The sequence below is a fragment of the Sarcophilus harrisii genome, chromosome 5 (genome assembly GCF_902635505.1).
Source record: "Sarcophilus harrisii chromosome 5, mSarHar1.11, whole genome shotgun sequence".
Taxonomy (NCBI): Eukaryota; Metazoa; Chordata; class Mammalia; order Dasyuromorphia; family Dasyuridae; genus Sarcophilus; species Sarcophilus harrisii.
This window is the reverse complement of record NC_045430.1, coordinates 193,620,471-193,645,794: the sequence shown is the minus strand read 5'-3', so window position 1 is coordinate 193,645,794 and position 25,324 is coordinate 193,620,471. Positions and strand designations below refer to the sequence as shown.

Sequence of the window (25,324 nt, the reverse complement as noted above, 5' to 3'; positions counted from 1 at the left end):
CCATTTCCTTATTCAATTCTAAGTATTATTGACATATTATTAATATTAAGGCATAATCATCTATGTTGCTACTTCAGCCATTTGACTGTTGTAGTTTATGCCTTTGGAAATTAAGTGTCATGATCATTTCAAAGCTTAGCAGGTTGTTTCAATGTCATATGTGACTGACACTGAAGATCTCAATATAAGATCCTGAAAACAGTGATGTTGTTGAAAAACAGTCCTAGCATAATAAGCTAAAACAATTTTATCATGTTTTTTGTTTGTTTTTTTAAATTACACTTGATTTTGTTAATAAAGATGAATTTATCACCAACCGTACCTCTTTCTCCATCATTTCTAATATTTAGGGATGTGAGCTTATTTCAACTCCTGATCAAGATTATACTGATTTTACTAAATGTCTTCAAGTGCTTCAGAAGAAGATAGTGGAAAAGGACCTACAGGTAAGATAAGTTTGTCTTATACCTTGTATTAACTAGTGTTTACTCTTTTGTTCCCAAAAATGTACAGGGAGTTATTTAAAGGTTTCACTGAAATGAAATAATTATGTACTACAGCTATTCATGTTTTTAAGTCTGGCCGTAGTACATTAAGAAACATTCATGTTTACTTCAAATGAAATTTCCTGAGATATCTAGTCAAATGAATATACATTTTTTTTATTTTTTATTTTCTTTTCTTATTTTGACCGGGGGAATTTCTGTTATCTACTCTAATGAACTGACTAAAATGGTCAAAGAGTGATTTGGGTTTGGTATCATCACCAGTATACAAATGTATTTTCAAAATCCATTAAAAAATTATTGCATTTATAGATGCTTTTAGCTATTTAAATAGAATGTAAATAGATTTGAAGTCTCTGCCTAGTCCATTTCATTGCATTTGAATGAATAGTGAAGTCATCTGCAAGTGGGGTTCTGTTGTCAGTACTATGCCTTAATATCTCTTTGGCAGATGAGTCTTGCCCTTGCAAATCAAAGAGAAGCCACTCAGAGAGGGTTGGAGGAAAAAAAGCAAATACAATTAAAGTAAGAAATTCATAAGAAAAACGGACTATGAACCCTTTCCAAAAATTTCCATGATGGATACTCTTCTTTGACTTATTTCAAATTGTGTACTGTAATCTCTGAATGAAAGCTGTTATACTTTGCTGACTATTCAAGTTTGCACATTCAACAGCTATGGTTGAGGAAAACACTTCCTATTTTTCTTCTTAATCTCTTTGGTGAATTCATTGTATGACAACTCTAGTTAGATCCTGCAAACTCTAATTCCACCTGTCTTGCATTTTCCCCCTTTCCACTCATCTATTTAAATACTTTCCCAGACAAATAATGGCTATTAATTATTCTTTTCTTCTGCCTTATTTGGTGTCATGAATTCCCAGATGTGCTCCATCACTACATAATGCCTTCAATTTCACTTTCAGTTTTTCCCTGTTGAAATCCCTCTATCCATACTGTTAGAAGTGGTCTTTCTCATCAAATTTCTATACTGTTCTGAATCTTTCTTTTGTCCTTACTACTATATATATATAATTTTTATTTGTGTATCTTTATCATTCCTGTTTCCTCCTGCTAGACTAGAAGTTCCTTGAAGGCAGATATTCTGTCATCTTATCTGTAACCCCAGAAACTGAGAAAATGTCATTATTTATATATATATATATATATATATATATATATATGTACGTATATATACGAAAGAGAGAGAGATTTTGCTGAATGGAATTGAATCTAAGACCTTGGGAAAACATAAATATCATAAGATTATATAATAATCTAGATCTGGAAGGAATCTCAAAAATCTTTTAGTCAATTTACAAATTGACTCCCAATTTACAAATGAGGAAACTCAGACCCATTAATGTTAAGGACCACACCTAAGTGTGAAGGGGCAGGTTGGTTCTCCAAAAGCCCCCACAGCTATGAATCATAACACACCTGAAGGAATTACAAATCAGCCTTTAATGACACAAATGTTGCTTGTGAATTGGGAATGAAATAAATGGAGGCAAGAGGAAAGAGGAGAGAGGTCAGAGAATGCAACTGCCTCTCAGTCTCCTTCTATCATTATCATCCTCTCACATGAAGGGATCCATTGTGCTGGTCAGAATTAGATCCCCAGCAGCCACTAGCATGTGGCTCCTGTAACACATTAACATTAGGCGATTTGCCCAAGATCATCACAGGAAAGATTTTAAGGTTTTTAACAAGGACTTCTGAGTCCAGAATCAGTTGATTTTTGTTTTTATTTTGTTTTTTGGGTTTCCTCCTCCACCATTCGGCCACAATAGGAGAGGTTCTAAGTAAGTTCATATTCTATGTATCCCAGACATGGCAGAAATGATTATTTTTGCATTGTTTGGCACATTACAATTATTATGAAGAATAATGAATATTTTATTAACACAGCTATAGACTAACTGAAAATCCAGTTAATGGAAATTGTTGGAGCCAGGACACAAGTATTAGGGACTTACATCTGGGTTTAAAAGACTAGGATTAAAGAAACCAAGGCAAAGAATGAAAAGTGAAAGTGCAGAATAACAAATAGTTCATTATGGCAGAAGTATGAGGCATTTAAAAGAATAATGAGAAATAAAACTGGAAAGATAATACAGACCATTTTGTGAGTGTTTTGATATCATCTTAAAGAGTTTTATTTGGTAAGAGGGAAGAAAAAAAAGTGACTAACAAAAGTTAGGGATAGGGTAATAAGATTACTGATAGATTCTCCTTTGTATTATACTTATTCTCACATACTTCATATTTCCTCCTATTATACTCTTTTTGCAACTGGAGACCATAGTTTTTCATTTGTCTTTAACTTTTTATCCCACATGAGGTACCTAATTTTTTTTACTTGTTGAATGAGTTACATGAAAGTGTAGCACAAGAAATCCAATCCAACAACTATTTATTAAGCACCTACAGTGAGCAAAACTAGATGTCAGGTACTTAAATTGATAGGTATTTATTAAACACAAACTAGCAGTCTGGTGGCAGATTAAGCACTGAAAATACAAAGAAAGGCAATTATAATCATTGACCTCAAGAAGCCTGTATTCTAATGGGGGAATGATATGTCAACAATTATGTACATACAACTATATATGAGATTAATCTAGGGTATCTCAGAGAGGGGCATTAGCAGAGGAGAAAGGGACCAAGAAAAGCTTCTTGCATAATGGGAGATCTGAACCTCAAGTATTGAAGGAAACCAGGAAAGCCATAAGACAGAGACAAAGAGAGAAAGTCTTTCAAATGACAGAGTCCCTGTCCTCAAGGAGTTTTCTTTCTGCTGAGTTTGGGAGAAGATAAAATATTTACTCAGGTAACCACAGATACAATTCTAGGAAGGAAAAAACCACTAACAATTTAGGATATGAGAAAAGCTTCTCTGCAAGAAATGACATACGAGCTGAGGCATGAACAAAGCTTAAAGAGGTGCGTTCCAGTCTTGTGGGTATTTTTTCAGAAGCACAGGGGAACAGTAAGTTGTCCAGTATAGCTGGAGAACAGAGTCCATGAAGTGAAGTGATGGATAATAAAGTTTGTTAAGGGAAATATAGGCTATATCCAAGTAGTGGGGCTTTAAATTCTAACTGAGAAGTTTTTATTTTATTTAAAAAAAGTAATGTAACCTTGAGGAGTTGCACAGATGAATGACATGGTCAAATTTATGCTTTAGGGATATTATTTTTATGATTATGTGGAAGTCAGATTAGTTAAGGAAGAGTCTGGAAACTTGGGTTCTAGTTAGGAAAGCCTTTGATAGTTGAACTGAGAGCTAATGTGGGCTTTGAGAGAACCCAATTAGGAGGAGTTCCAGGATTTTTCCTTGTCCTATTTCCTTGTTCGAAGCCCATCCTTTTATTTTTAAATTGAAAAAAATTATTTAATCAAAATTGATTAAGTTTACATTGACACTTTGGATTAACTCTGCAATAAACGCTACAATAAATCTGGTTAAAAAATTAAATTAGGAACAAACTGCTAATATTACTGGCAAACTGAAATATATAGCAGTATCACAACAAAGCACTATAATAGATGATATTCTCATTTATACCTTTTTGCCTCTTGAAAGTAGAATACCAGACTTTAAAGGACTCGATTAACCTTTGCCAAAAATTTACTTCATCTAGACCATGTTATGTAGGTGAATTCCTCCCCATTGTGTTCTATTCAGATTTAGTTGGGAATAAGTTCTTGATTAGATTACCCAAGACTGAGGGGGAGAGAAGGGGAGATTTTGGAAGTAAATAACATAATGAAAGTTAGTCCTCCAATCCTTCATTAGAATAGGTATAACATTCATTTATAATATTCATTCTCTCATTAATTGTTAACTAATTGATTGCTACCATCAGGAACAGACACTCTTTCAAGGGCATATAAATTTTGAGTGTGTTTCATGAAGAGAATTTGGCATTCAAGGATGTCATTGGCCCCTTTTATTATCATTAGTATAATTAATAAAATGTTTAATTATCCAGAAATTATGCCTCTCAAACTTTTTAAACATCATACTTTGAACTAGTGAGACAATTATGTGACTGGAAAGAAGGAAATAAATGAAAGTTTACAAGCTTTGCAAACTTTAATAGCTTCTCCTCTATTCTAATAGCTGGTGTGTATATAGAAAGGACAATATTTGGCTCAATTATGGAGGTAAGAGCTAATTAGGAAGTTTAAATCTCAAGAATACAGTTTCCCCGAATTGCTTCTTCCAAAGATTGTGCCATTTTTCAATAAGGCTTTGCCCAAAATTCAAAACAAAAATCAATTTAATTTCATTTTATATTTTTGCTTGCCACATTGTCTTGCTTGTTTCTTAGACAACTGATGACTCTCAGCTTTATTCTCTCACAAAACAGTTCTCTGATTCTGGTGACTTTTTCAGTTTTGACTTGCTCTACTTTCAAGTTCTCACATTGTTTATCCATAATGCATACATGAATAATGCATTATCTGAGTAGCATGCTGATATGACTGAATCTTTAAAGTATATATGCATGTTCAGATGCTTTAGTACACACTGGAGATGAAAACAAAGACTATGAAGTCCAGTACAAAACAAAGAATGTTTCCTTAAACTTCTAAAAATCTACTTTTTTCTTTTTAGGTTGAAGTAGAAATTCAGATAGCTGTAAGATTTCTCTATGGACCTCTGTAGCCTGCCTCCAGTATCCCTCTTTATCCTTATAACATTCTATTGGCCTTCATATTGCTGTTATTCATTTGTTTCAGTAATACCTGAGTCTTTGTGATCTACTTTGGGGTTTTCTTTGCAAAGATTCAGGAGTGATTTAGTTCCTATTACAATTTTATTGAGCTATAAGGTTTTCCTCAGTTACTTCTTTCCCATTTTCATCTTCTTTAGTCTATTCCAGTTGTCTTAAATGAAATCCATTCTAGAATCCACTTACCTTCTCTACTTTGTTGAGTTTAATTCAACTATTTCCAAGAAGTCTTTACTGACCTCTCAACTGGAGGTGATCCCCTCTCTTTAAAGGTTACTGACAGCCTTTTCCTAAACTTCTAGTTATATCCTTCAAAAAAAGGGAATTCTAGCTCTGGTTCCTCCATTTGCTCTCATCTGAATAATCTAATCTTACTTGGGCAGTTATGTTTTCATTTTGTCCCAACTCTTTCTCCACTTCCTCTCATTTGCCAGATCTGTACATCCTGAGATGAGTGCTGAACATATCCTTGAGATTGTTCCTAATTTCCTACTTCTGATCCCAATAAAATTTGCTTAGTTTTCATCTTTTATGTAGTTTCCCATATAAATGTAGCTATATAAATATACCAGAATTACCATTCCTGTTTTGGGATTAATTTAATTTCTCTCACTTAAATAGGTATCTGAAAAAAAATCCCAAACCCCAAACTATTTGTGTGATCCTGTGGAATTTGTTAGGCTACCCCCATGATAAAATCATGGAAGGTCAAGAAACAACAGTATAGGTGTCACAGAAAACACAAATATGTCCTTGGTCTCTATGGTCAACATTCCTTTAAATGGGATATAGCTTTTGCAGAGGGCAGATATTTACAACCTGATGTTAAGAATTTCCAACATTAAATATGCCCTTATTATACTATTCCTGCCAGATATAATTTTGAAATAGCAAGCCCTTTCCTATTATGGCATGAGGCTAAAGAAAGCTGTGCAAAATTTGATAAATAATTCAAAGCATATGTTGGAGGATCTTAATGAGTTCTCCATAGAGTTTCTCTATCTCTTATGCAATAGTTAGTGATGTGTAAATTACTATTATTTCAATGATAATCTTTTTAAAATTGTTAATATGAATTGTTCAACATGAAGTGACAGATCATTCCATGAAATGGTATTTCTTTTCTTTGAATGATTGAATAGATTCTCCATCTCTTTTGTTTTCCTCCCTAAAGAGAAGTTGTGAACCTTCCATTTAATAGCAGCTTCCTTTTTTTTTCCTCCTGTTTTTCCTTATAGCAAGAATTTTACGAATGATGTAATTCAATACAATGTGTACTTTTTAATCACTGGACAGTTATCTCACATTAGAGAACCAAGGCAAGATAAGTCAAATTCCATCAAATTCCAGAAGTATAGCTAATATTTTAAATCCAAATGTAGAACTTTACATTTGTTCTTTCAAATTTCATTCTACTATATTTGGTATATCTTTTAGCCATTCAAGACCATGATGAATACTATCTTTTAACATGTTATGTAATCCCCTGTTACTACTGTTATTTTTCATCTTTGCTAAGCAAGTCATTTAATTCTTTCTATAATTAATTAATAAAAATATTGAATGGCACAGTGCCAAAGAGATTTTTCCTGTAATGCTGTGCCAGAGATCTTCCCACTAGTGATGCTTTGGGTTCTAATAATTCGATCAGATAGACTGTTGTCAAAACCATATTTCTCTATCCTAGCCACAAGGAAATAAGAAAGATTTTACCAAATACTTTGATGAAATTCAGAGATAATAATCTGTAACATTACTGTGATCTAATAATCACACAAAATGAGGTTAATTTGGCAAGAACTGTTTTTGATGGACCCTTGATGGACTTGAGGGATCAGTGTTTCATTTGATAAGTGCTTGCATATCATACTTTTAATAACATGCTATAGTATTTTGCTAGTAACTGAAATCAAGCTTAGACAGGACAGCTAAGTATCTTCTTACCCTGTTTATATTTAACTTGAGTATGAATTCTCCATTAATTTTTCTTTTGTCTTTTCCATTCCAAAGGTCATTTTCATTCATAGAGAAAAAAGAAATAAAGGAAAAATTGAGCAGTGTTGTCTTCTGTCTATAATTCATTATAGCTAATAAGTAAGGCTAATAAAATCTTAAGCTGTGTGAAGTGGGAGACGACATTATGAAACATAAGTCATTGTAGCATAGTGGATAGGTAGCTAGACTCATTTCTGATGTTAAGTCTTACTGGTTGTGTAACTTTGGGGAATTTAACTTCTACATGTTTCGTCTAATTCTTTAAAACTGCCAAACAATTATAGATCCTCATTAGTAGAGATTGTTACTTCTCTGAAGGACTCCCTCTATCAGTGAAATATTGTCACTCTCACCTAGCCCCTTTGCATCTCTTCCCAAAAAAGAAATGAAATATTAAATGATCCTTATACCCAGGACTTAGGTCATTCACCTAAGCATTTATAAAGTATCTACTATATGCCAGTCACTGCTTATCAGTAACAAAGAACAGTCCCAGCCTTCAAGGAAATTACAGTATTATGAAGGTAGTCATCTTAAAATGTTCCTCTTTGATCAAGCCACATCTGAAAAATTTCAATCAGTTTTTAATAGAAAGAAGAATAAGATGGAATCTGTTTAGGAAAACAAATGGCCAGGAATGTTAGCCTTGATAGCACACCATTTGAGGATCACATGAAAGAACTAGTATTGTTTTACTTAGAGAAAAGGCACTTTTGGGGAACATGATTATCTATTCTGATATGTGTCAGAAGAATTGGATGTGTTCTTAGGTTTTTTAAAGATTTAGGTCTCTAGAAAGCAGATTGTTTCACCTTATGTATTTGTATCCCCAGCACTGAATACATTATCAAACACATAGAAAGAAATTCATAATTGCTTATCATTGGATTCATTAATTGATTTTTCTTCCACATGTTTGGTTTGCTTTAGAGGGAAATCTTTAAGGATGATCTGAAAGTTTGAAATAAAATCTGAGAGTGTGAATTCTTGAGTTATTCTCATGATATTCAATTTTCATAGAATTATATCCCTTTCTAATATTTAATAGTACATCCTTCATAGAGTTCTTGGTGCCAGACACAAATTATTCATATTGACTTTCCTCCTTTGGGGAGATCTGTGACCTTATTTTTTTTTCCCCAGTCTTATCTTTTTTTTTCTTCTTCTGCTCAATATTTTGATTTTTCTTCCCTAAACCTCTTAATGAACCATTTTGATGAGAATCTTGCTATAGGTAGGAAATTGTTTATGTCAACATTATTAGTAATAGGAAAAAAAATCCAGTTCACATAATGGAAACAAACTTAGCAAATTTTGGTATGTTTATGGTTTAAAGATGTTAATAAGTAGATATCTTGTCATAATATTTTGAGCATTTCTAAATACAAATGAACAGAATTCCCATTGCAGCCATTTTGAGGATATCTTAAAGTGCTCAGTAAGAAAGCCCAGAAAAAAAAAAATATGAGGATAGTTTTACATTATTTTATAGTAAGTCAAAATATTATTTCCCCAAATACATATGGCAACTATAGGTATTTAGAAAAGCTACCCATATTTTTGAAAGTTTATAAAACTTAAGTCTGCCTCATTTTACTGGATGAGGAATAGAATTAAGGATTCTAGTCACACTGTATATATCCTATATGTATAATTATATATATGTATATGCATATATATATGTGTGTGTTTGAATATGCGTGCTGTTACCTTATTAGAATGTAAACTTCTTGATGACAGGGAATGTTATGCTTTTCTTTTATCCCTAGCTCAGTACATTTTAAGCACTTAATAAATACTTCCTAATTGATTGCCTTCCCCATGCTTCATTTGGTAATGTCCCTCTGAAGCCATAAGGTGGGACAAGTGGCAGCCCCTTCTGATGCAGTTTTAGCTTGAGAAGCTGTGGCTTTATTTGCTCTGAGATTTTATTTGCTCTGAATGTTCCCCAAAATCAATTGTAGAAATTCCCTTAAATGAAGAAATAATGAAGGAAAAAGATGTGTTCTGATAGTCTGAAAGATAAAAAATGGCACAATGATGCAGCTAGGCCACATCTTGATTGATTTTTTTTTTCCTGCCCAGCTATAGCTGTGCATTTATTGGTATTCACATAAGACCTTTCCTCTCAAGAGGTCAAAGTCTTTCATAAAAGAGGGAAAATACTTTCCTTTGGCTGGACCAAAATATTTGAGTCTTGATTTTTCATGCCACATAAAGTAGTTAGGAAGCAGAGGCTAGCCCTTCCCCAGATCTCAGTCCCAGCTATTGAACTGAAGTATCAACCTAGAGAATCTTGATCTTAACGTACTTTGTGCTTTTGTCCAACTTTCAGTCCTATTACTTATTTTAATTTCAGTTGTTACTGGCCTTCTGCCAATGATCTCTTTATGGCACCTACTAATGGTGCTCTGAAGGCAGAGATGGAACTTTAAAGCTATCCATAGGCCATAGTCCTATATCTCTCTGGATTCTACAAGGTTCCTAATATTAAATATTACTGTTGAACCAATATTACTTTGGCAACGGAAGCTCATTACAATATAAGTTCCTTGAGGTCTTTTGTCTCTTTCCCTCTTTGCCAAGTATTTGTGCCGGTGATATCAAAGGTATTTAATAAATGCTTGATTGAAGATTGATTGCTAAAATTTGGGACTATCAGATTCCAGCACTAAGGCTCAGCTTTAATGAAACTATATTTCCTTGCAAATGTGAGGATTTACATTGATGCAAAAAGTTGAGCTGGGTGAGCCCTTCAAATCATGCCTTCTCACTCATCTCTCCTCAGTGTTGGCTTCTGTAGAACGTGGCCCAATCCCCAACTACTAATGCTTTTGAGGTAGAAAAGTTGAGGAAATGTTCATAGGAATTGTACCTTGACAACAATAAATCCTGATGACTTTGGGGAGGCTGATGGAAAGCGAAACTATTAAAAGCACTATCTTTCCAATTCATTTGACAGCAGTATATCAAGACATGCTTATGAAGAATTCTGGCCTCACCTGTAAAAATGATTCATTGTTTCCCTTTAGGCAGGTTCCTCAACCTCTCTTTTTCTTCTTTCTTGCTCCTGTGTCACTTGCTTTCCCCAGCTCCCCCGCTACAAGCCTAGGGAGATTATCTTGAATAAAAGAGATAATTTATGTGAAAGCACTGCGTGCTTCTAGGAAGATAGATGATGTATACCTGTAATAACGTTATTACTCAGTTTATTATTGTCCTTGCAATATATATGGAATTTAAAAATAAGAGTACACATGATTTCAAACTTCAGAGCAAGAATTGTGCCAACCAAGCATGAGGCAAGTTGAGAATACAAAAAGAAATATTTCTGGCCTTCAAACAGAGCAGCAGGCAGTCACTTTGAATGTTTATTGTCTAGATCATTTGGCCATGTCTTAAAAAAGGCCTCTGTACCTCCTCCTAAAACATCAGTAGTCTTTATAAAAAAAAAAACAAAACAAAAAAATTCACCACTGTGTAACAAGGGAGAAATAGATAAGCCTATGGCTTTGAGGTAACACAGGAGGTGTTGGTACAAATATATTTTTAAAAAGTCTACTGCCTTAGAGACTGTAGCGCCTAATCCCTCCATGTCTGAACAGACATGGCCCCTGGACAAGAGTGAAGTTTATCTACTTACTAGAAATCTCAGTTTGATGGCCTACTTGGCAGATAAATGTTCATCATAATGCTCAGGATTAGAGATTTCGTTGGCACAGATGCCCCATTGAGGACGGCATTCTGACCCTATGTGAAAAGTACCATTTTATCTCCAAGTTTCAGCATGGCCCAGACAGATAGAGTTGGAACTGTTAAAAAAAAAAAAAAAAGGCTCTATCTTAGGATTGATTATGAAAGTAATTGCAGGTAACAGAATAATTGCCTGACATTGCTTATTAGGCTCTAAAATTTCTCCCTCTTCAATTTTTTTTTTTTTTTTTTTTTTTTTGGAGGAGGGTTAATAGGGATGGTGATGGCTCAGTTAAAAATATTGTTAAGTTAGGGGAAGCTAAGTGGTGCAGTGGATAGAGCACCAGCCCTGAAGTCAGGAGGACCTGAGTTCAAATTTGGCCTCAGGCACTTAACACTTCCTAGCTGTATGAGCCTGGGCAAGTCACTTAACCCCAATTGCCTCAGCCAAAAAAAAAAAAAAAGAAAAGAAATATTGTAAGTTTTGGGTACTTGCCTTAAGAAATGATAATAAATGGGTTGATGATTGTTATTATTAATAATAACCAGGCAATTTAAAAGAAAAGTAATGAATTTGTTTACTTGTCTTGTATGTAAGTGTTATGGCTAGAGAACAAAAGGGACATACGTTGGGACATTTTGGCAAGTCAATTGATGAGTTCTATCAAGGATACACTAGTGGAAGAAGAGCTTGATGAGACTAACTTCCTTACTCAGACCTGGAAACTTATCTTTCAGTTCTTATGACTCACAGATTTCTTTGATAACTAGTTCCATACTGTATTATGGTCAATTCTAGTGTTTTCTGATTTAAAAAAAAAAAAAAAGAAGAGGAGGAGGAAGAATGCTCACCCCTCTACACAAAGTAGGAATGAAGTGAACAAGATATCTTTACCCTGGCATGTATGTTATCCTCCATATCTGCTTATTAACATTTATTTTGCCTGAAGATTATGGAATTGGAAGATTAATGGATTGATCAAATAAGTAACTGCAAGGTATCTCTCTAGGGAGCTGTGTCTGAAACCCAAAGATATCAGAATATGAACTTTATGTGAGTACAGAAAAGTGTATAACTTGATTTTTCATTTATTGCCATTAGACATTATAAAGATTGTCAAACCAACACTATACAATTTAGAAAAAAATGTAAACCAGTGATTCAATTTAATCTTCTCTAATTGAAATTACATCCAGTACGTAAAAACAAAATAAAATTACTCCTGTCTTTATGATGCAATGTGCTTTTGCCTCTAGGTTCTTCAACTTTTTCCTAAATGGGCGAGTTAAAGCTGACTGCCTTACTCTTAGTGAGCATTTTATAAATGCTTATTGATTAACTGACTGACTGATTTATCCTGTTGCAACCAGCAAATTAAAGACCATTACAATATTGTGGGTACAGTTTAGGCGGATTTATTTGCCATTATAAGTTGAGGCAGTCGGGTAAATCAGTAAGCATTGTAGTGGGCTTGAAGTAAGAAGTACCTGAGTTCAAATGTGTGATTTGGGCAAGGCATTTAAACTCTATTTATTTGTTTGCTGATAGCACTGGGCCTGGATTTAGGAAGTCACCACTTCCTCTATTTCCTCAACTATAAAATGGGATAATAATAGCACCTACTTCCCAGGACTATTGTGAGAATCAAATGAGATAATAATTTGTAAAATGTTTAGCATAGTACCCGGCACATAGTAATTGCTATTCATATATTTTATCATCATCATCATCACCATCATCATCATCATATTACTTCCATGCAGACTGAAAAGCATATTATAATATTAGTGCATTGATCACCAAACATGAAGACTTCAGTTAAAAAGTTCATGCTATTATACAACGAAGTTGAAAGAGGAGCAATTAATAATTAGTGTTTTATATTGTTCTAAATTTCAAAACTTAAGGATTGCTCTGTAGTGAGTTTGAGTAGCACATATATTAATTGCTTTTATACATAATATGTTTATGCTACCAAAGCTGGGCAAGATAATATCACTAACTCAAAAACATATAAAAAAAAACCTGAATAGTAAACAATAATGATTTAATTCATCAGCTTTGTTGAGATTTTGTAGATCAAATTAAGATTCTTTTTGTTGTTGCTGCTGCTATTGTTTTTATTGCCAAAGAAAGGGTTAATTAGATGAGACTGAAGAGTTAGTTTGTGGTAATGATTCCAGATAGTTTTTCTTAGTATAAATATTAATATCAAGCATAGCCTTAAATGTCTTGTGATTTTTTTTTTTTAATAAAGATCTTTTTTGCCAGAATTTGGGCATATGTCTGGTCTTTGGTAGAAATTTTTCTAAGGCAGCTACAGAGGAAGTAACAGCAGTACTATTTCATCTATAATTTTCTAAGTATCAGACTAAGTCTCAACTTAATTAAATATAGGTTCAAGCTTATATAGGGTACAAAGGAATTAGAGATATTCATTTAGGGTTACAGACATGTGGAATTTTATATTATTGGGTTTATAGAACCTAAAAGAGGGAAAAGGAACCTCTTTTGGAAGAAGAGCATCAAATAGCCAAGACTTCCTCTATTTTAAGAATAAAGGAAAGAGTGTGTCTCTTTAAAATACTTTAATAACTCTTTTTTTTTGTTTCATTGGTACTAACTCCCTTCTCCCCAAGCCCTATACATCATTAATCAAGAGCATAAAATGGGAAACAACAATAACCTTGTAACAAATAAGCATAGTTAAGCAAAACAAATTCATACAGTGACTTTGTCCAAAAGTGTGTGACTTTTTACCCCTGGGTCTCTGTCAGGAAATGTGTTTACATGCTTCATTATAAGTCCAAGGTTGAGTAATACTTTAATCAGACTTATTAAGTCTTTCAAAATCATTTGTTTTTCTCTACACAGAAATGGGAGAAATCTCCCATTTCTGCTCACTTTATTCTGTGTTACTTATTACCCAATATTATGTAAAATAATTTTTCATTGTTCCATACGTTTATATAATTTAATTGGTTCAATCATTGCACAGTTGTCTAAGAGACAATCTAAAACATCTTCATAAATACCTTCCCTTTTTATTGCTCTTTCAGAGTTAGTAATTTTGTTTTGGATATGATTTTAAAGAAATCATAAAAGAAAACTGTCCAGATCTAATAGATCTAGGTTATGTACACAATAATAGAAAATATCCAAAATATATATTTTTTTAATTTATTAGGAAAAAAAAGAAATACAAAATAAAGAGAACATTGTCATGTGCCCAGAAGAACATAAGGGAGGATTCAAAATATATGACTACAAATTATCAGTTCAAAAAAGTACATATATATATATATATATATATATATATATATATATATGAAATTATATTTACATGTGTCTGTCTTTTCTTTACTTAATTTGTAAATTGTTCTTTTGTTCTCTGCTGCATATCTTTTTTACTTTATTCTTTTTTTCCTCTTTCATCCTCCTCCCATCACTCCCAAGCAGACTATAGGTAAGAAAGGAGACACACACACACAAACACACACACACACCATATATATAATCATACACATTACACACACACACATACACATACACATACACACACCAACTCCACCTACACATACATATATTTTTCCTATCCCTGCTAACTCTTTGCTTTAATTCTACTGCTTAACTTGCATTGCATAAATATATTATTACTTAGCCTCTCCCCCGCCCCACTCATGGAGCCTTCCCTTGTCTTCTTCCCACATTTTTTGCTTCCCAGTCCACCCATACCTCCTTTCCTATTTTTTTTTTTTTTTTTTTTTATAGATTTTGGAGGGTGCAGTACCTTTCAGGCGATCCAATTATTCTTATTTATTTTTCCTCTTAATCTGTTCTTTAGATCTGTTGTTTTTCTTCTAAGATGTTTCCCATTCTGAAATAGTATTGGGCAAGGGGAAACCAGTGAAACTATGAGACACCAAGAAAAAACAAAACAGATTCTAAAGATTGAAGAAATAGAACAGAGTTATTTTCATCCTTGAGACTCTGTATATGCTTTTCTGTTAGAATCCTAGTGTTAACTCAATGGAATTGATACAATGCTTATTGGTTCACACAGAGCAAATCCTTACAAGGTATTAAGTCACTAGTATTGATAGAAATAATGCTTGTGTTTGCACCTTTGAGAATTCACACATTGGCTCACACATTGAAGTTTACAAGTATGGGAGATACACAGTTAACTTTGTAACTTTGTGAATTCACATCTCCTATAATCCCACTCTTGGAGGAGGAGTCAACCTTTGATTTCACACCTCTAAAAGAGCATAAAAAGGAGCTGAGTTAATGAAATTAGTCAGTTTGGAAGATTGCCAGGAGTCGGAGTTGAGCTAGAGGCAGAAGCTGGAAGAGCAAAAAAGACAAGCTGTGCAAGAGCTCTTGGAACCAAGCAGAGAGATAGGCCTCTAAGAAAGCTAACCGGGCCCAAGGAAAGAGATAAGATTTGGAAGGAGAAAATAAACATTTGGATTTTATCAGCTGGCTGCATTTGAGGTGATTATTGATTTGAACTGAAACTAAGGCTGCCTCCTGAAAACCTCCCTGAGAAATCTGCTCCCAGAGAGAACCATCTTATGTTATAAAAAAGAAGAGAACACTACACTTTTGTAGTTTGTTAACCAATTTTTTTTTTATAATCTTCTTGTTTTTCTTGGAGGGTATTTATTTATTTTTAGTTTTTCTTCAATGTCTCTTAGCTGATTCTTAAGGGTTTTTTTTCTTTTTTTTTTAGTTTTTCTATAAATTCTCTCTGAGCAGGGAACTACTCCATGTAACTCTTTGGGATAGAAGCTTTATTTACTTCAGTGAATAAATTCATCTGAAAATGAATTTATGTCTTCCCTGTTCCCATAAGTTTCTATGATTGAGTTCTTTCCTCTTTTCTGGTTCCTTTTTTTTTTTTTTTTTTTTTTTTAAATAAGAGATATTTGTGTAAATATCTTTAATCATGGAATAAGGGGATAGTGCCTCAAGCTTCCCTTCACTTCTCCCCTCTGACCTGGAACCCCAAAACAAATGCATTCCCCTCTAGCAAGTGCCTACAGCCAGCAGCATCACTGTCCCACTACCTCTGCACTTACCAGGTCTGCTGGCTCCTCCTTACCTAGTGCTGTATCCCTGCAGCACATCTGGACCTAGCATTCCTGATTAGCCAAGGTTCACTCAGTCTCCTAGGTTTGAGATCCTGACTCCACAAACAGTCCAGGAGGTGAGTTTCTGCTGAACTTTTGCTAAGGCTCCAGCCAAAGCCAGCTAGTAGCAGGGTTCCTCACTTGGTATTTTTGTAGAGCTATCCTGGAAGTGTTTGCACTTCATATGGTTTAATTCAGAGCCCAGGGTCTTTCTTAAGATCTTTTTGGGTTGTACCTATGGACCCCTATTTTGCCCCAAGTATTCTTGATTTTTCCCCAGTCTTTGTTCTTCTTGAGACACAAATTTATTCCATTTGTGGGGGAAATCTGGAGAGCTTGAAATCTATCAACCTACTGCTCCATCTTTCCAGAATCCTCCCCCTACAGATACTTTTTTGAAAAAAAAAAATCCTAAAATGAAAACTCCTAGGGACATCATGGTTAAATATCCGAGCTTGTAGAGAGTGTGTGTCTATTAGATAAGAGGAGGGAAGGAGGAAGGAAGGAATAGGAGGAAAGTAAAAGAGGTGGAATAGAAAAACTAATATAAGCAAACAAAGAATTTAAATATCGATAAACCACTTTCCGAATCATGCAAGATTTATCAACCTCTTCATTAAAAGAGTAGAGAGTGTGGAATACTATATTCCAGAAATTGAAAGATATTTGCATCCCAGAACATCTTGCAACATAATCAGCTAAACTGAGTGTAGTTCTGGAGAGGAAGAAATAAATCTTTAATGAATAGAGGACTTTCAAGCACTCCTGATGAAAAGATCTGAGTAGAAACTTTTAAATACAAATATGGAAGGAAAGAGAAACATTAAAAGTCAGCTATATTTAAATGTATTTCTGGTCTCCATCAACTCTCATTCAATTCTAACTATGCTTAAGATCAAGGAGAATCCAAACAACAATGAAATGCTAACACTTATTTTTATACTATTCATGAGCTAAATAATAAACCATATGCTAGTGCTAAATAAACATTTACATATATCCTCCAAAATAATCAATTGACCTTTACATCTTCCTCAGATTAAAGTTTATCTTATAGTTTTTATATGGATATATAAAAGCCCTTTCCAAGATGGATAAAACTAAAACCAAGAATTTTTATCAGAAACCACTCATTTTTAGGAAAATAAGTGAAAGACTTTGAAATTTACATCAATGCAGTGACTAGTCATGATTTCAGAAGACCAACTTCTTTGTAGAGTTTAATAATTTATAGGTATAGTCAAAGTATCAACTTGTTTAGAGCTTTTGCTGTAGGATAGGTCTTATGACAAGATGAGACTTGTTGAGTAGTAATATTAATATAAAATAAAAGATGAAAAAAAGAGTCAACGATTTACAAAAGACAGAAGAGAGCAGAAGGAAGTTGAGAAGTGAACACAGATGAATAGGTCACTTTATAGCAAAACTTTCATATAGAGCTCTTCTGTTCTTTCTATATACAAATACTTATTTTTCTGAGTTCAAAATTTTAAAAAGAAATTAAAAGTTAAAAATAAAAGCAACATCAGATGCAGATTTTGTTCTCAGGGCACATGTAATCTATATAGGGAGATAAAATACATATACATAAAAAGTTAACTAATAAACCAGCTGCTTGTAATAGGATAACCTTGAGTTTGGAGTCAAGAACCCGATTTCCTTTATCAGATATTTGCTAGCTGAATTATCATGGCCAAGGCACTTTACCTCTGATAGCCTTAGTTTCTTCTACTATGAAATGGTGGTAATAATATTTTCCCCATATCCTTCTTAGGAATGTTGTGAGTAAAGCATTTCATGAAATTTAAAAACAGAAAAGAAGTAAAAAATTCATATTGGAAGCACAAACTGTAGTGGACATTATATTGGACAGTAGTGAGAGATAGATGGAGCTTTCTAAGACTGAGAATAATACATTGTTTTAAGAAATGAAAATGGAATTTTGAGGATCATCTAGTGAAATGGAGAGAAGGTGGTATTCAGGGCAAACTGTAGGCAGGTTGTGTTTTTCAATTGGAATAACAATTGACCCACACAAATGGAATGAAGGTCATAATGGAAAGTCCAGAAGATAAATTGGAGATAAGACAATGTAGAATTCCATATGCCACCTTATGTAGTTTGGATGTTAGACTACTATTAATTAGAAGCCACTTTTGCTTTTTAAGCAAGAAAGTAAGAAAAACAATTTATAAAATAAAAGTGGTATTTTCAATCTGCTGATTATCTTTCTCTCACATACACAGTTTATAATGTCTTATTAAAATTAGCTCTCTACACTTGGTATATTGCTGGATATCTAGCAGATATTTCATAGATGTTTGTTGAATTTAACCAAATTTGTCAAAAACCTGCATTTATAATGCCATACACTAGGAAGAAGCAAGATACATTTGGGGAAGGAAGCAAAATAAGTAGTGGAATGAAAATATATGGAAAAGTAGTGGAAAAGAGATTTTTGGGAGTGGTGAATATTACAGATAGCACATTTTCTCCATATATTATACTTATTTGCTGTGATTTAAATTTTAAATTCAGTTTTCTCATTAGATACTGCATTTTCTTTGGTATGCTTGGTGATTAATCATTGTATAGTCGAATTACTTTAGAATGAAAGGATTCTGGATGTGAGTAGGTAGAGGAAAAATTTCTACAAGTCCTGTTTTTTTTGACAGCCTGGAAATGCCTTTTTCCATTGGAACATACAGTGTTTATCATTCTCTGATACAACCTTTTCCAGACTTGGCTCATTGATTGTGAAATGAAATTCCAAGTGGTCATATGCTAGGAACCCCCCAGGACAGTATGCACAAGTTGTCAAGAACTAGCTATATTCCTTGTTTTCTTCCACAACAAAATGTCATAAGATGAGGCTGACAATTTCTTCAATTACTCATTGTTTTTTTGCACCAGTCACTGAGGTTATATTTTACAGGCTTATTAAAACTTGCTCTACTATTACTGCTTTTGTCAGATCATTTGTTTTTACTCATACTAGAGTTCTTTCTCTGCAGTCTTTGAAGGGTCCTCTGTCTTCAAATTAGAGCATCAAACTATCAGAGCAGAGAATTTCATTATTCAGTTCAGGCCTCAGTGCAATGCAGGCCAGATCTTTGAAAGTTAAAAGGAAGCTTTTTAATCATCCTAGTTACATTTCTCTTTTCAAGTTGCTTTGTTGGATTTGCTGTGGTTGGTTTACTTGCAGCATTTAGAGAGTAGCAAAATTGACAAAATTGCAAAAACAGGTAGTTTGTCATTGGTCCCCATTTATCTCAGCTCCCTTTTTGTACTACATCTTCCCTCATTGCATCATCCTTTCAGAATCATCTACTCTCATGTTGCTCAATCCACTCTCCCCTGTAGGAAAACTTGATAAATTTATTCACTAAATATTAGAACTATAATTATTATATGCTTCCCTCCAAACTTTGCATATTTAAAGAGAGAATTGTTCATTCTTTACACAAAGAAATGTTAGCAAAGTGAGATTTTAGATATTAAATTATTAGAGGATATGTTTATGAGTAGAGGCTTTTCCTTATGTTCTTGAAATCATAACACATAATCATCTTCTCTATTTACTAGAAAGATCCACCTAGGATATGCTATTTCATATTCTTTCATCCACTCCCTTTTCCTCTCTTCCTCCCTCTCCCTCTTGCTCTTTCCTCTCTTATATACACATAGTCCTTAGTAACCTGAACTATTTTACTGGGTAGAGAGTTTGTTACCCTTCAGTGTTCTTCACAAAACACAATCTGTTTCAGCTAAATTTAAACTTAAACATCTAAAGAAAATAATTCTATCACTCAGGCTATTTCCCTGACCTCAGTCTATCAACCAGCAACAGTGAACAACATGATGGTTTTAAGAAAAGTAACAAGCTGCTTTGTAAAGGAATCACATCAGATAAAGGTATAAACATGAACCAGAACAAAAAAATTGCCTTATAATGCTTAATTTGCCCTGATGCTTTTTTTCTGAGAGGATCAAATTATCTCCAACTTGTCTTCTAGATTAAAACAACTACATGTTTTACTTTGAAGGAAAAAATAAAATTCCAGTAGGAAAGTTTGTTTCACAAATTAGATTACATCTAATCCAAATAAAATATTAAGTCCAAATATACGAAAACCAGCATACGTATAAAGTTATATTTTTGATGTACATTCTTGGGCTACATTCATTTGCTATTAGTTGGTAATTAAGGGGCATGATGATGTTGTTTTCTTTAGATTTTAAGAATGATTTACCCCACTATAACATTTTATGGTATGAGGAATGAATGAAAAGAAATTATTCATTGGGTTGTGGACTCGATTATTCAATGAACATTCTACTTTTCTTCTTTCCAATGGGTTATATAATTTTTTAAAGTCATATTTTACATTGCCATAGTGCTTTAAAATTTTTGAAACTTACAACTTATTATTTTAGGGGCTAGACAAAATAGACATCATTAATGTCTCTATTTTATGCATTAGGGAAGTGAGACTAATGAGTATGTTATGATTAATTGAAAAAATATAATTCATTATCTTGTGGATCTGAGGTTTGAACCCAAGTCATCTGAGCAATCTTTGTTGAATCTGCGTATCTTTATTTTTTTCTTTTATAGCTCCTTAAACTTTTCGTGTTAAGGGTAACTCTAATACTCATATTTTCAATGTTATATTTCCAAGAGCTGAATGTATTTCTTTAGGAAAAATAAAAGTAATTGGTAATGAGAGATTATCTGAAACAATAAAGACTTCTTTTTCTCCCTATGATTGCTAGTTCCCAAATAACACACCAAATCAATCATAAATGAAATTTGGGAACAGACATGGCAAGCCCTGGTATTGTATAACAGGGAAGGAAATCCAGCTGAGCAAAGATGAATATAAAAATTACAGAATTTTTTCATGAAAAATATGAAAGTCTTTTCTCAGATTTGGAAACTTCATCTGAGAGCTCTGCCGACTTTTCTCCCCAAGTTTCATTTATGATTTATCTGGTGTGTCATTTGGGAGGTAAGCAATCACAGGAAGAGAAGGAAATTTTTATTGTTTCAGATAATAGCATCATACTAATTATAAATAGGACTTTGACTTGCACTTTCCAATCTTTAATGGGTTAGAGCCACCCAGGTGGAATTTCAAAAAGTTCCTAAATCAGTCCAGGTGCCAGAAACACCTTTAAGCATATTCTGGGTCCACAAAAGTAACTGAAATGTCTCTCTATTCTGGAGTACATACTATCTAAATTCATATATTGCTACATGGCTTTTGCAGAAGGTGGAGATTGAAAGCTATAGAAAACACAGGAGATCATTTATGTTCTCTGAAAGAGTTTAAAAATCATACTTTGGGAAAAGTTCATATTAAAGAATTTCAGTGAGAAGGAGGAAAACAACATATAAAAGGAAGGTGAGAGAGAGAGTGGAGAATTGAGCCTTGTGTGAACTGAGAATGTCTGGCATGGGTGCTCTCTTAAATGGAAGTTTGAGTTTAGAACTCAACAATTGGAAAGAAGAAAGAGAAGGTTGTAGAAGTTGAGATAGAAAAATAGTCCATGGAATCAGGGGAGAAGCCAAGTTTGACCCTAGAATTTTATTTTATTTTGCAGATGAGAAAACTAAAACCTTTACATGTAAATTTCAATTTAGGATTTTTTTTTTTTTTGGCCTTAGCTACTTTAATAGAGATTGTTTTCCCTCCAGGAAGTCAATGGCCATACCAGAAAATGAAAACAAATTCATGAACAGCCATGAATCAATGACCAAGTTTGTGGGCAGAGTTGGATGCTGCAAAAATGAACTCCAGAAAATTTTCACTTAAGGGCATCTATCTCCCTTTAGGTCTGTGGAAGTAGGATCTACAGTTGGAATCAGGGGAGCAAACATGGACTAGATTAAGATTCTGTCCTGCTTTTCGAATCACTACTTATCCTGGTATAATGACTGAGGATCTAGAATGTCAATCTTCTGATTGCCAATTTATGACCTTTTCTACTTAATCACCCTGTGAGGGTTTTTTCCTTTTTTTATGACAGACCTGAACTACACATTATGTAAATATATTTTGAAATCTTTCTGTGTTAATAGAGGGAGTTATTTTCCCTATTATTAAAACAGAGCCCTCCTCAAATAGGAAAGAATTGTTTGGAAAAATTGAGGTGGCTTTTAATTCAACTTAATTGCTGTTCTGCCTGCCTAATATTTGCTGAATTCCTAATAGTGTATACTCTAGGTGAGCTAAATTAATACTTGCCTACTTGAGGCTTTTTACATATTTTATAAACTCTGAGGTTGGGTGAGTACTTCATTGTAAGTTCTAGGAGCCCTCTGTGTTAAACTTCTAAAAAAGAAGTCTAGTCTTGCTAAGTCCATTATCAGTTGCTTAATTGCCTTTTCCTCCTCCCTTCTATCTCTTTCTCCTTTTCTTCTTTATGTTCACTTATTCTTAGAAATACTACTTATGGATTGTTGGTAAGCTTTAGCAGTTATTCAAAGGTAAGGTGTGTCCCTCTCCCCTCTCCTCTCTGCTTCTCAGCTTACAGTGATCTTTTGATCAATGTAATCGATTTAATTTATTTGATTGGCCTTTGTAAATGCAGACAATAGGGAAATGAGAAGTAATCATATTGCTTCTCTGGTCTGAAGAATTTGATGACTAATTTACAGATATTGCTTATTCATCATGATCTTTCTTTCCTAAAGACAGTAATTAAATTTCATTTTTTAAAAGTTATGAAGTTCCTTGAGGTTTAAAGAATTATGAATATTCATGTTACTTTATGTTTCATAGTTTACCATTTCTCAACAGGAAGAAAGTATATTTTAATACCAATCACCTGAAACAAACTTTGACCATTATATTTGAATTAAATTTCCTGTTTTCAAGCATTCTTTTCATTCTCTTTGGGCTGTTGTGTACATTGTTCTTTTGGTATTGCTTTCTTTTTTCTGTGTCACTTCATGCAAGACTTCCCATATTTCTTAGATTCTTTTCCCCACATAAATTGCTGTTTTGCCATATCTCCTCTCACTCCATTTTGACTTATACCACTTTTTTTTTAAACCTATTTATCCATATCCATATAAATTTCCATATTAGGGTCATTCCACTATTCCCTTCTGTAGAATCTTTTGGATCCCAGAGCTAACAGCCAAAGTATTGGCTTTCTCTCCTAACTTTGTATCATCTTCATATTTGCTAAATATGTCATCTATGTCTTCTTCCAAGTCATTGATGAATTAATAAATAAAAGGAACATTTACTAAGTGTTTACCATATATAGAAAGCTTTGCTAAGTATAGGTACCACAAATTATAAAGTGAGACAGCTCTGTTCTTAAGAAGCTCATTTTCTCATGTGAAAACCAAAAGTTACAGGAGGATTTAGCTACAAGTTAAGTCCCCTTTAAGATATAGAAGCAGAGCAAATAATAATGTACCTTGTTTAATATCATTTCCATTATAAATCTAAATCTTTTTATAATGTTGAACCATATGACAGAGCCAAGAAATTTGGTGGAAAGAAATTTCTTTTCTGGGTGTTCAGTAGTGGTATCTGCCAATGAAGTGGGACTATTGCACTTCTCGAACCACTTGCCTGGTCACATTTAAACAAGGGAAGGTTTCCTCTATAATGTCTGTGCAAATTCTGCTGGATGCAGAACTAGTAGTCTGAGGGTCACGACTATTCTCAAGTGTCTTGAACTCTGAGTTTTAGGTAGTATCCACCAGATAATTGTTGCTCTCTCTCAAGATGCTTTACTGTTCAGTTAAGTTGGCTTGCCTGCTCTGTGGGTGCCACTTGGCTTGAAGTTACTTTTTTTTTTTTTTTTTTTTAAACAAGGTATTCTCCCTTTGTATTAAAATACCTGCTCACTTGACAAATACAACATGAGAAATAAGCACTAAAGATGAATAAATTTTTCCTAAGTTTGAAGGTAGATGATATTTTAATTGCAAATGCTTCTGTGATAACAATTATCTTCTATTTCTAATATACAAAACAAACGAATAATTTTAATTTATTATATAATTTTTGGTAAATCTCTTAATATTTGGTTTTCAAACGCATTTTTTTTTTCTTTTTCACCTTGCTTAGGTTGACATGATTGTGACTTTGGGTGGACTCGCAGGGCGATTTGACCAGATCATGGCTTCTGTGGAGACCCTTTTTCATGCAACTACCATTACTCCAGTGCCTATTATCATAATACAAGCAGATTCCTTCATTTGCCTGCTTCAGCCTGTAAGTAGAATGAAAGATGACTCCTGGGTACAAATTGGATAATTAGCCAATGGGCTGAATTAGGGCAAAGAGCCGACCTAACATATTCTTTGATGTCATGAGAAAGCAGACGACAAAGCTTTCTCCCTTGAAGCATTTAAAAGGATGTCCTCTATATCACACTGATCATTAAACATAAAGATGAGAAGTTTCTGCTTTTTTTCCTTTCATTTAATTGTGCCCAGAAAAATTTCAAAACTTTTAATTAAATTTATAAAGAATTACGTTTAGTGACACTGTATTTTCAATAATGCTTCTAAGTAATTCTCCAACATTTGATGAAGTTTAGTGGTCAGATTTGGATTTTGGAATTCAGTGCTCTATTTCTTGGAATGCCAATTATTATGGTTGACTAATAGGATTATATATACTTGATGCTGTGTGTGTGTGTGTATGTATTTAGAACCTCTAGCTTCTTGCATTTTGAATCAAGTTTTGTTTGTTCAAGTTTGTCATTATTGCTGATGAATTTTCAAAGCTTTCTCCTTGTGTGATATTTTGTCACTTTTATTCTCTTGGGATAATCTGTTTTATTTTGGTGTCTCCTCTGTTTATTTTGCTTCTCTAAGGTTGCTGAAATCAGCATTAAGTTTCTAAATAATTCTCCAATATTTGGTGAAGTTTAGGGGTCAGATTTATAATTTAGAATTCAGTGCTCTATTGCTTGGAATACCAATTCCCAAGATTGACTAATAGGATTATATATACTTGAAAAAGGGTTCCTAAAGGGGTGATTTAATTGTAGGTAGGGACAATGTAGTCAATCTCATTACTTAATTTGGCTGATTTTCAGTTAAGTGGAAAATTATTTTAACTGGAGCATTGTACTCCTTAACCATGCTGATTAACCATTCAATCAGCATTCATTGACAAAGTACCTGCTAGGGGATAGGGATGGGAGTACAGAGTATGAAACTTGCAGAAAGCTTACATTCTAATGGATTAATTGAAGTATGCATTAATGACT

The 25,324-nt window shown here is 33.6% G+C and overlaps 1 protein-coding gene across 3 annotated transcripts in view; it reads left to right on the top strand.

Annotated features, from left to right (window-relative positions):
- Positions 1-25,324, top strand: part of TPK1 (thiamin pyrophosphokinase 1) — a 506,842-nt gene that overhangs the window by 292,265 nt on the left and 189,253 nt on the right. For all 3 annotated transcript variants that reach the window (XM_031939305.1, XM_031939306.1, XM_031939307.1), the window contains 2 exons: positions 351-446; positions 24,172-24,318. In XM_031939305.1, coding sequence (XP_031795165.1) covers positions 351-446; positions 24,172-24,318 — 243 coding nt within the window. The remainder of the gene's footprint in view (positions 1-350; positions 447-24,171; positions 24,319-25,324) is intronic.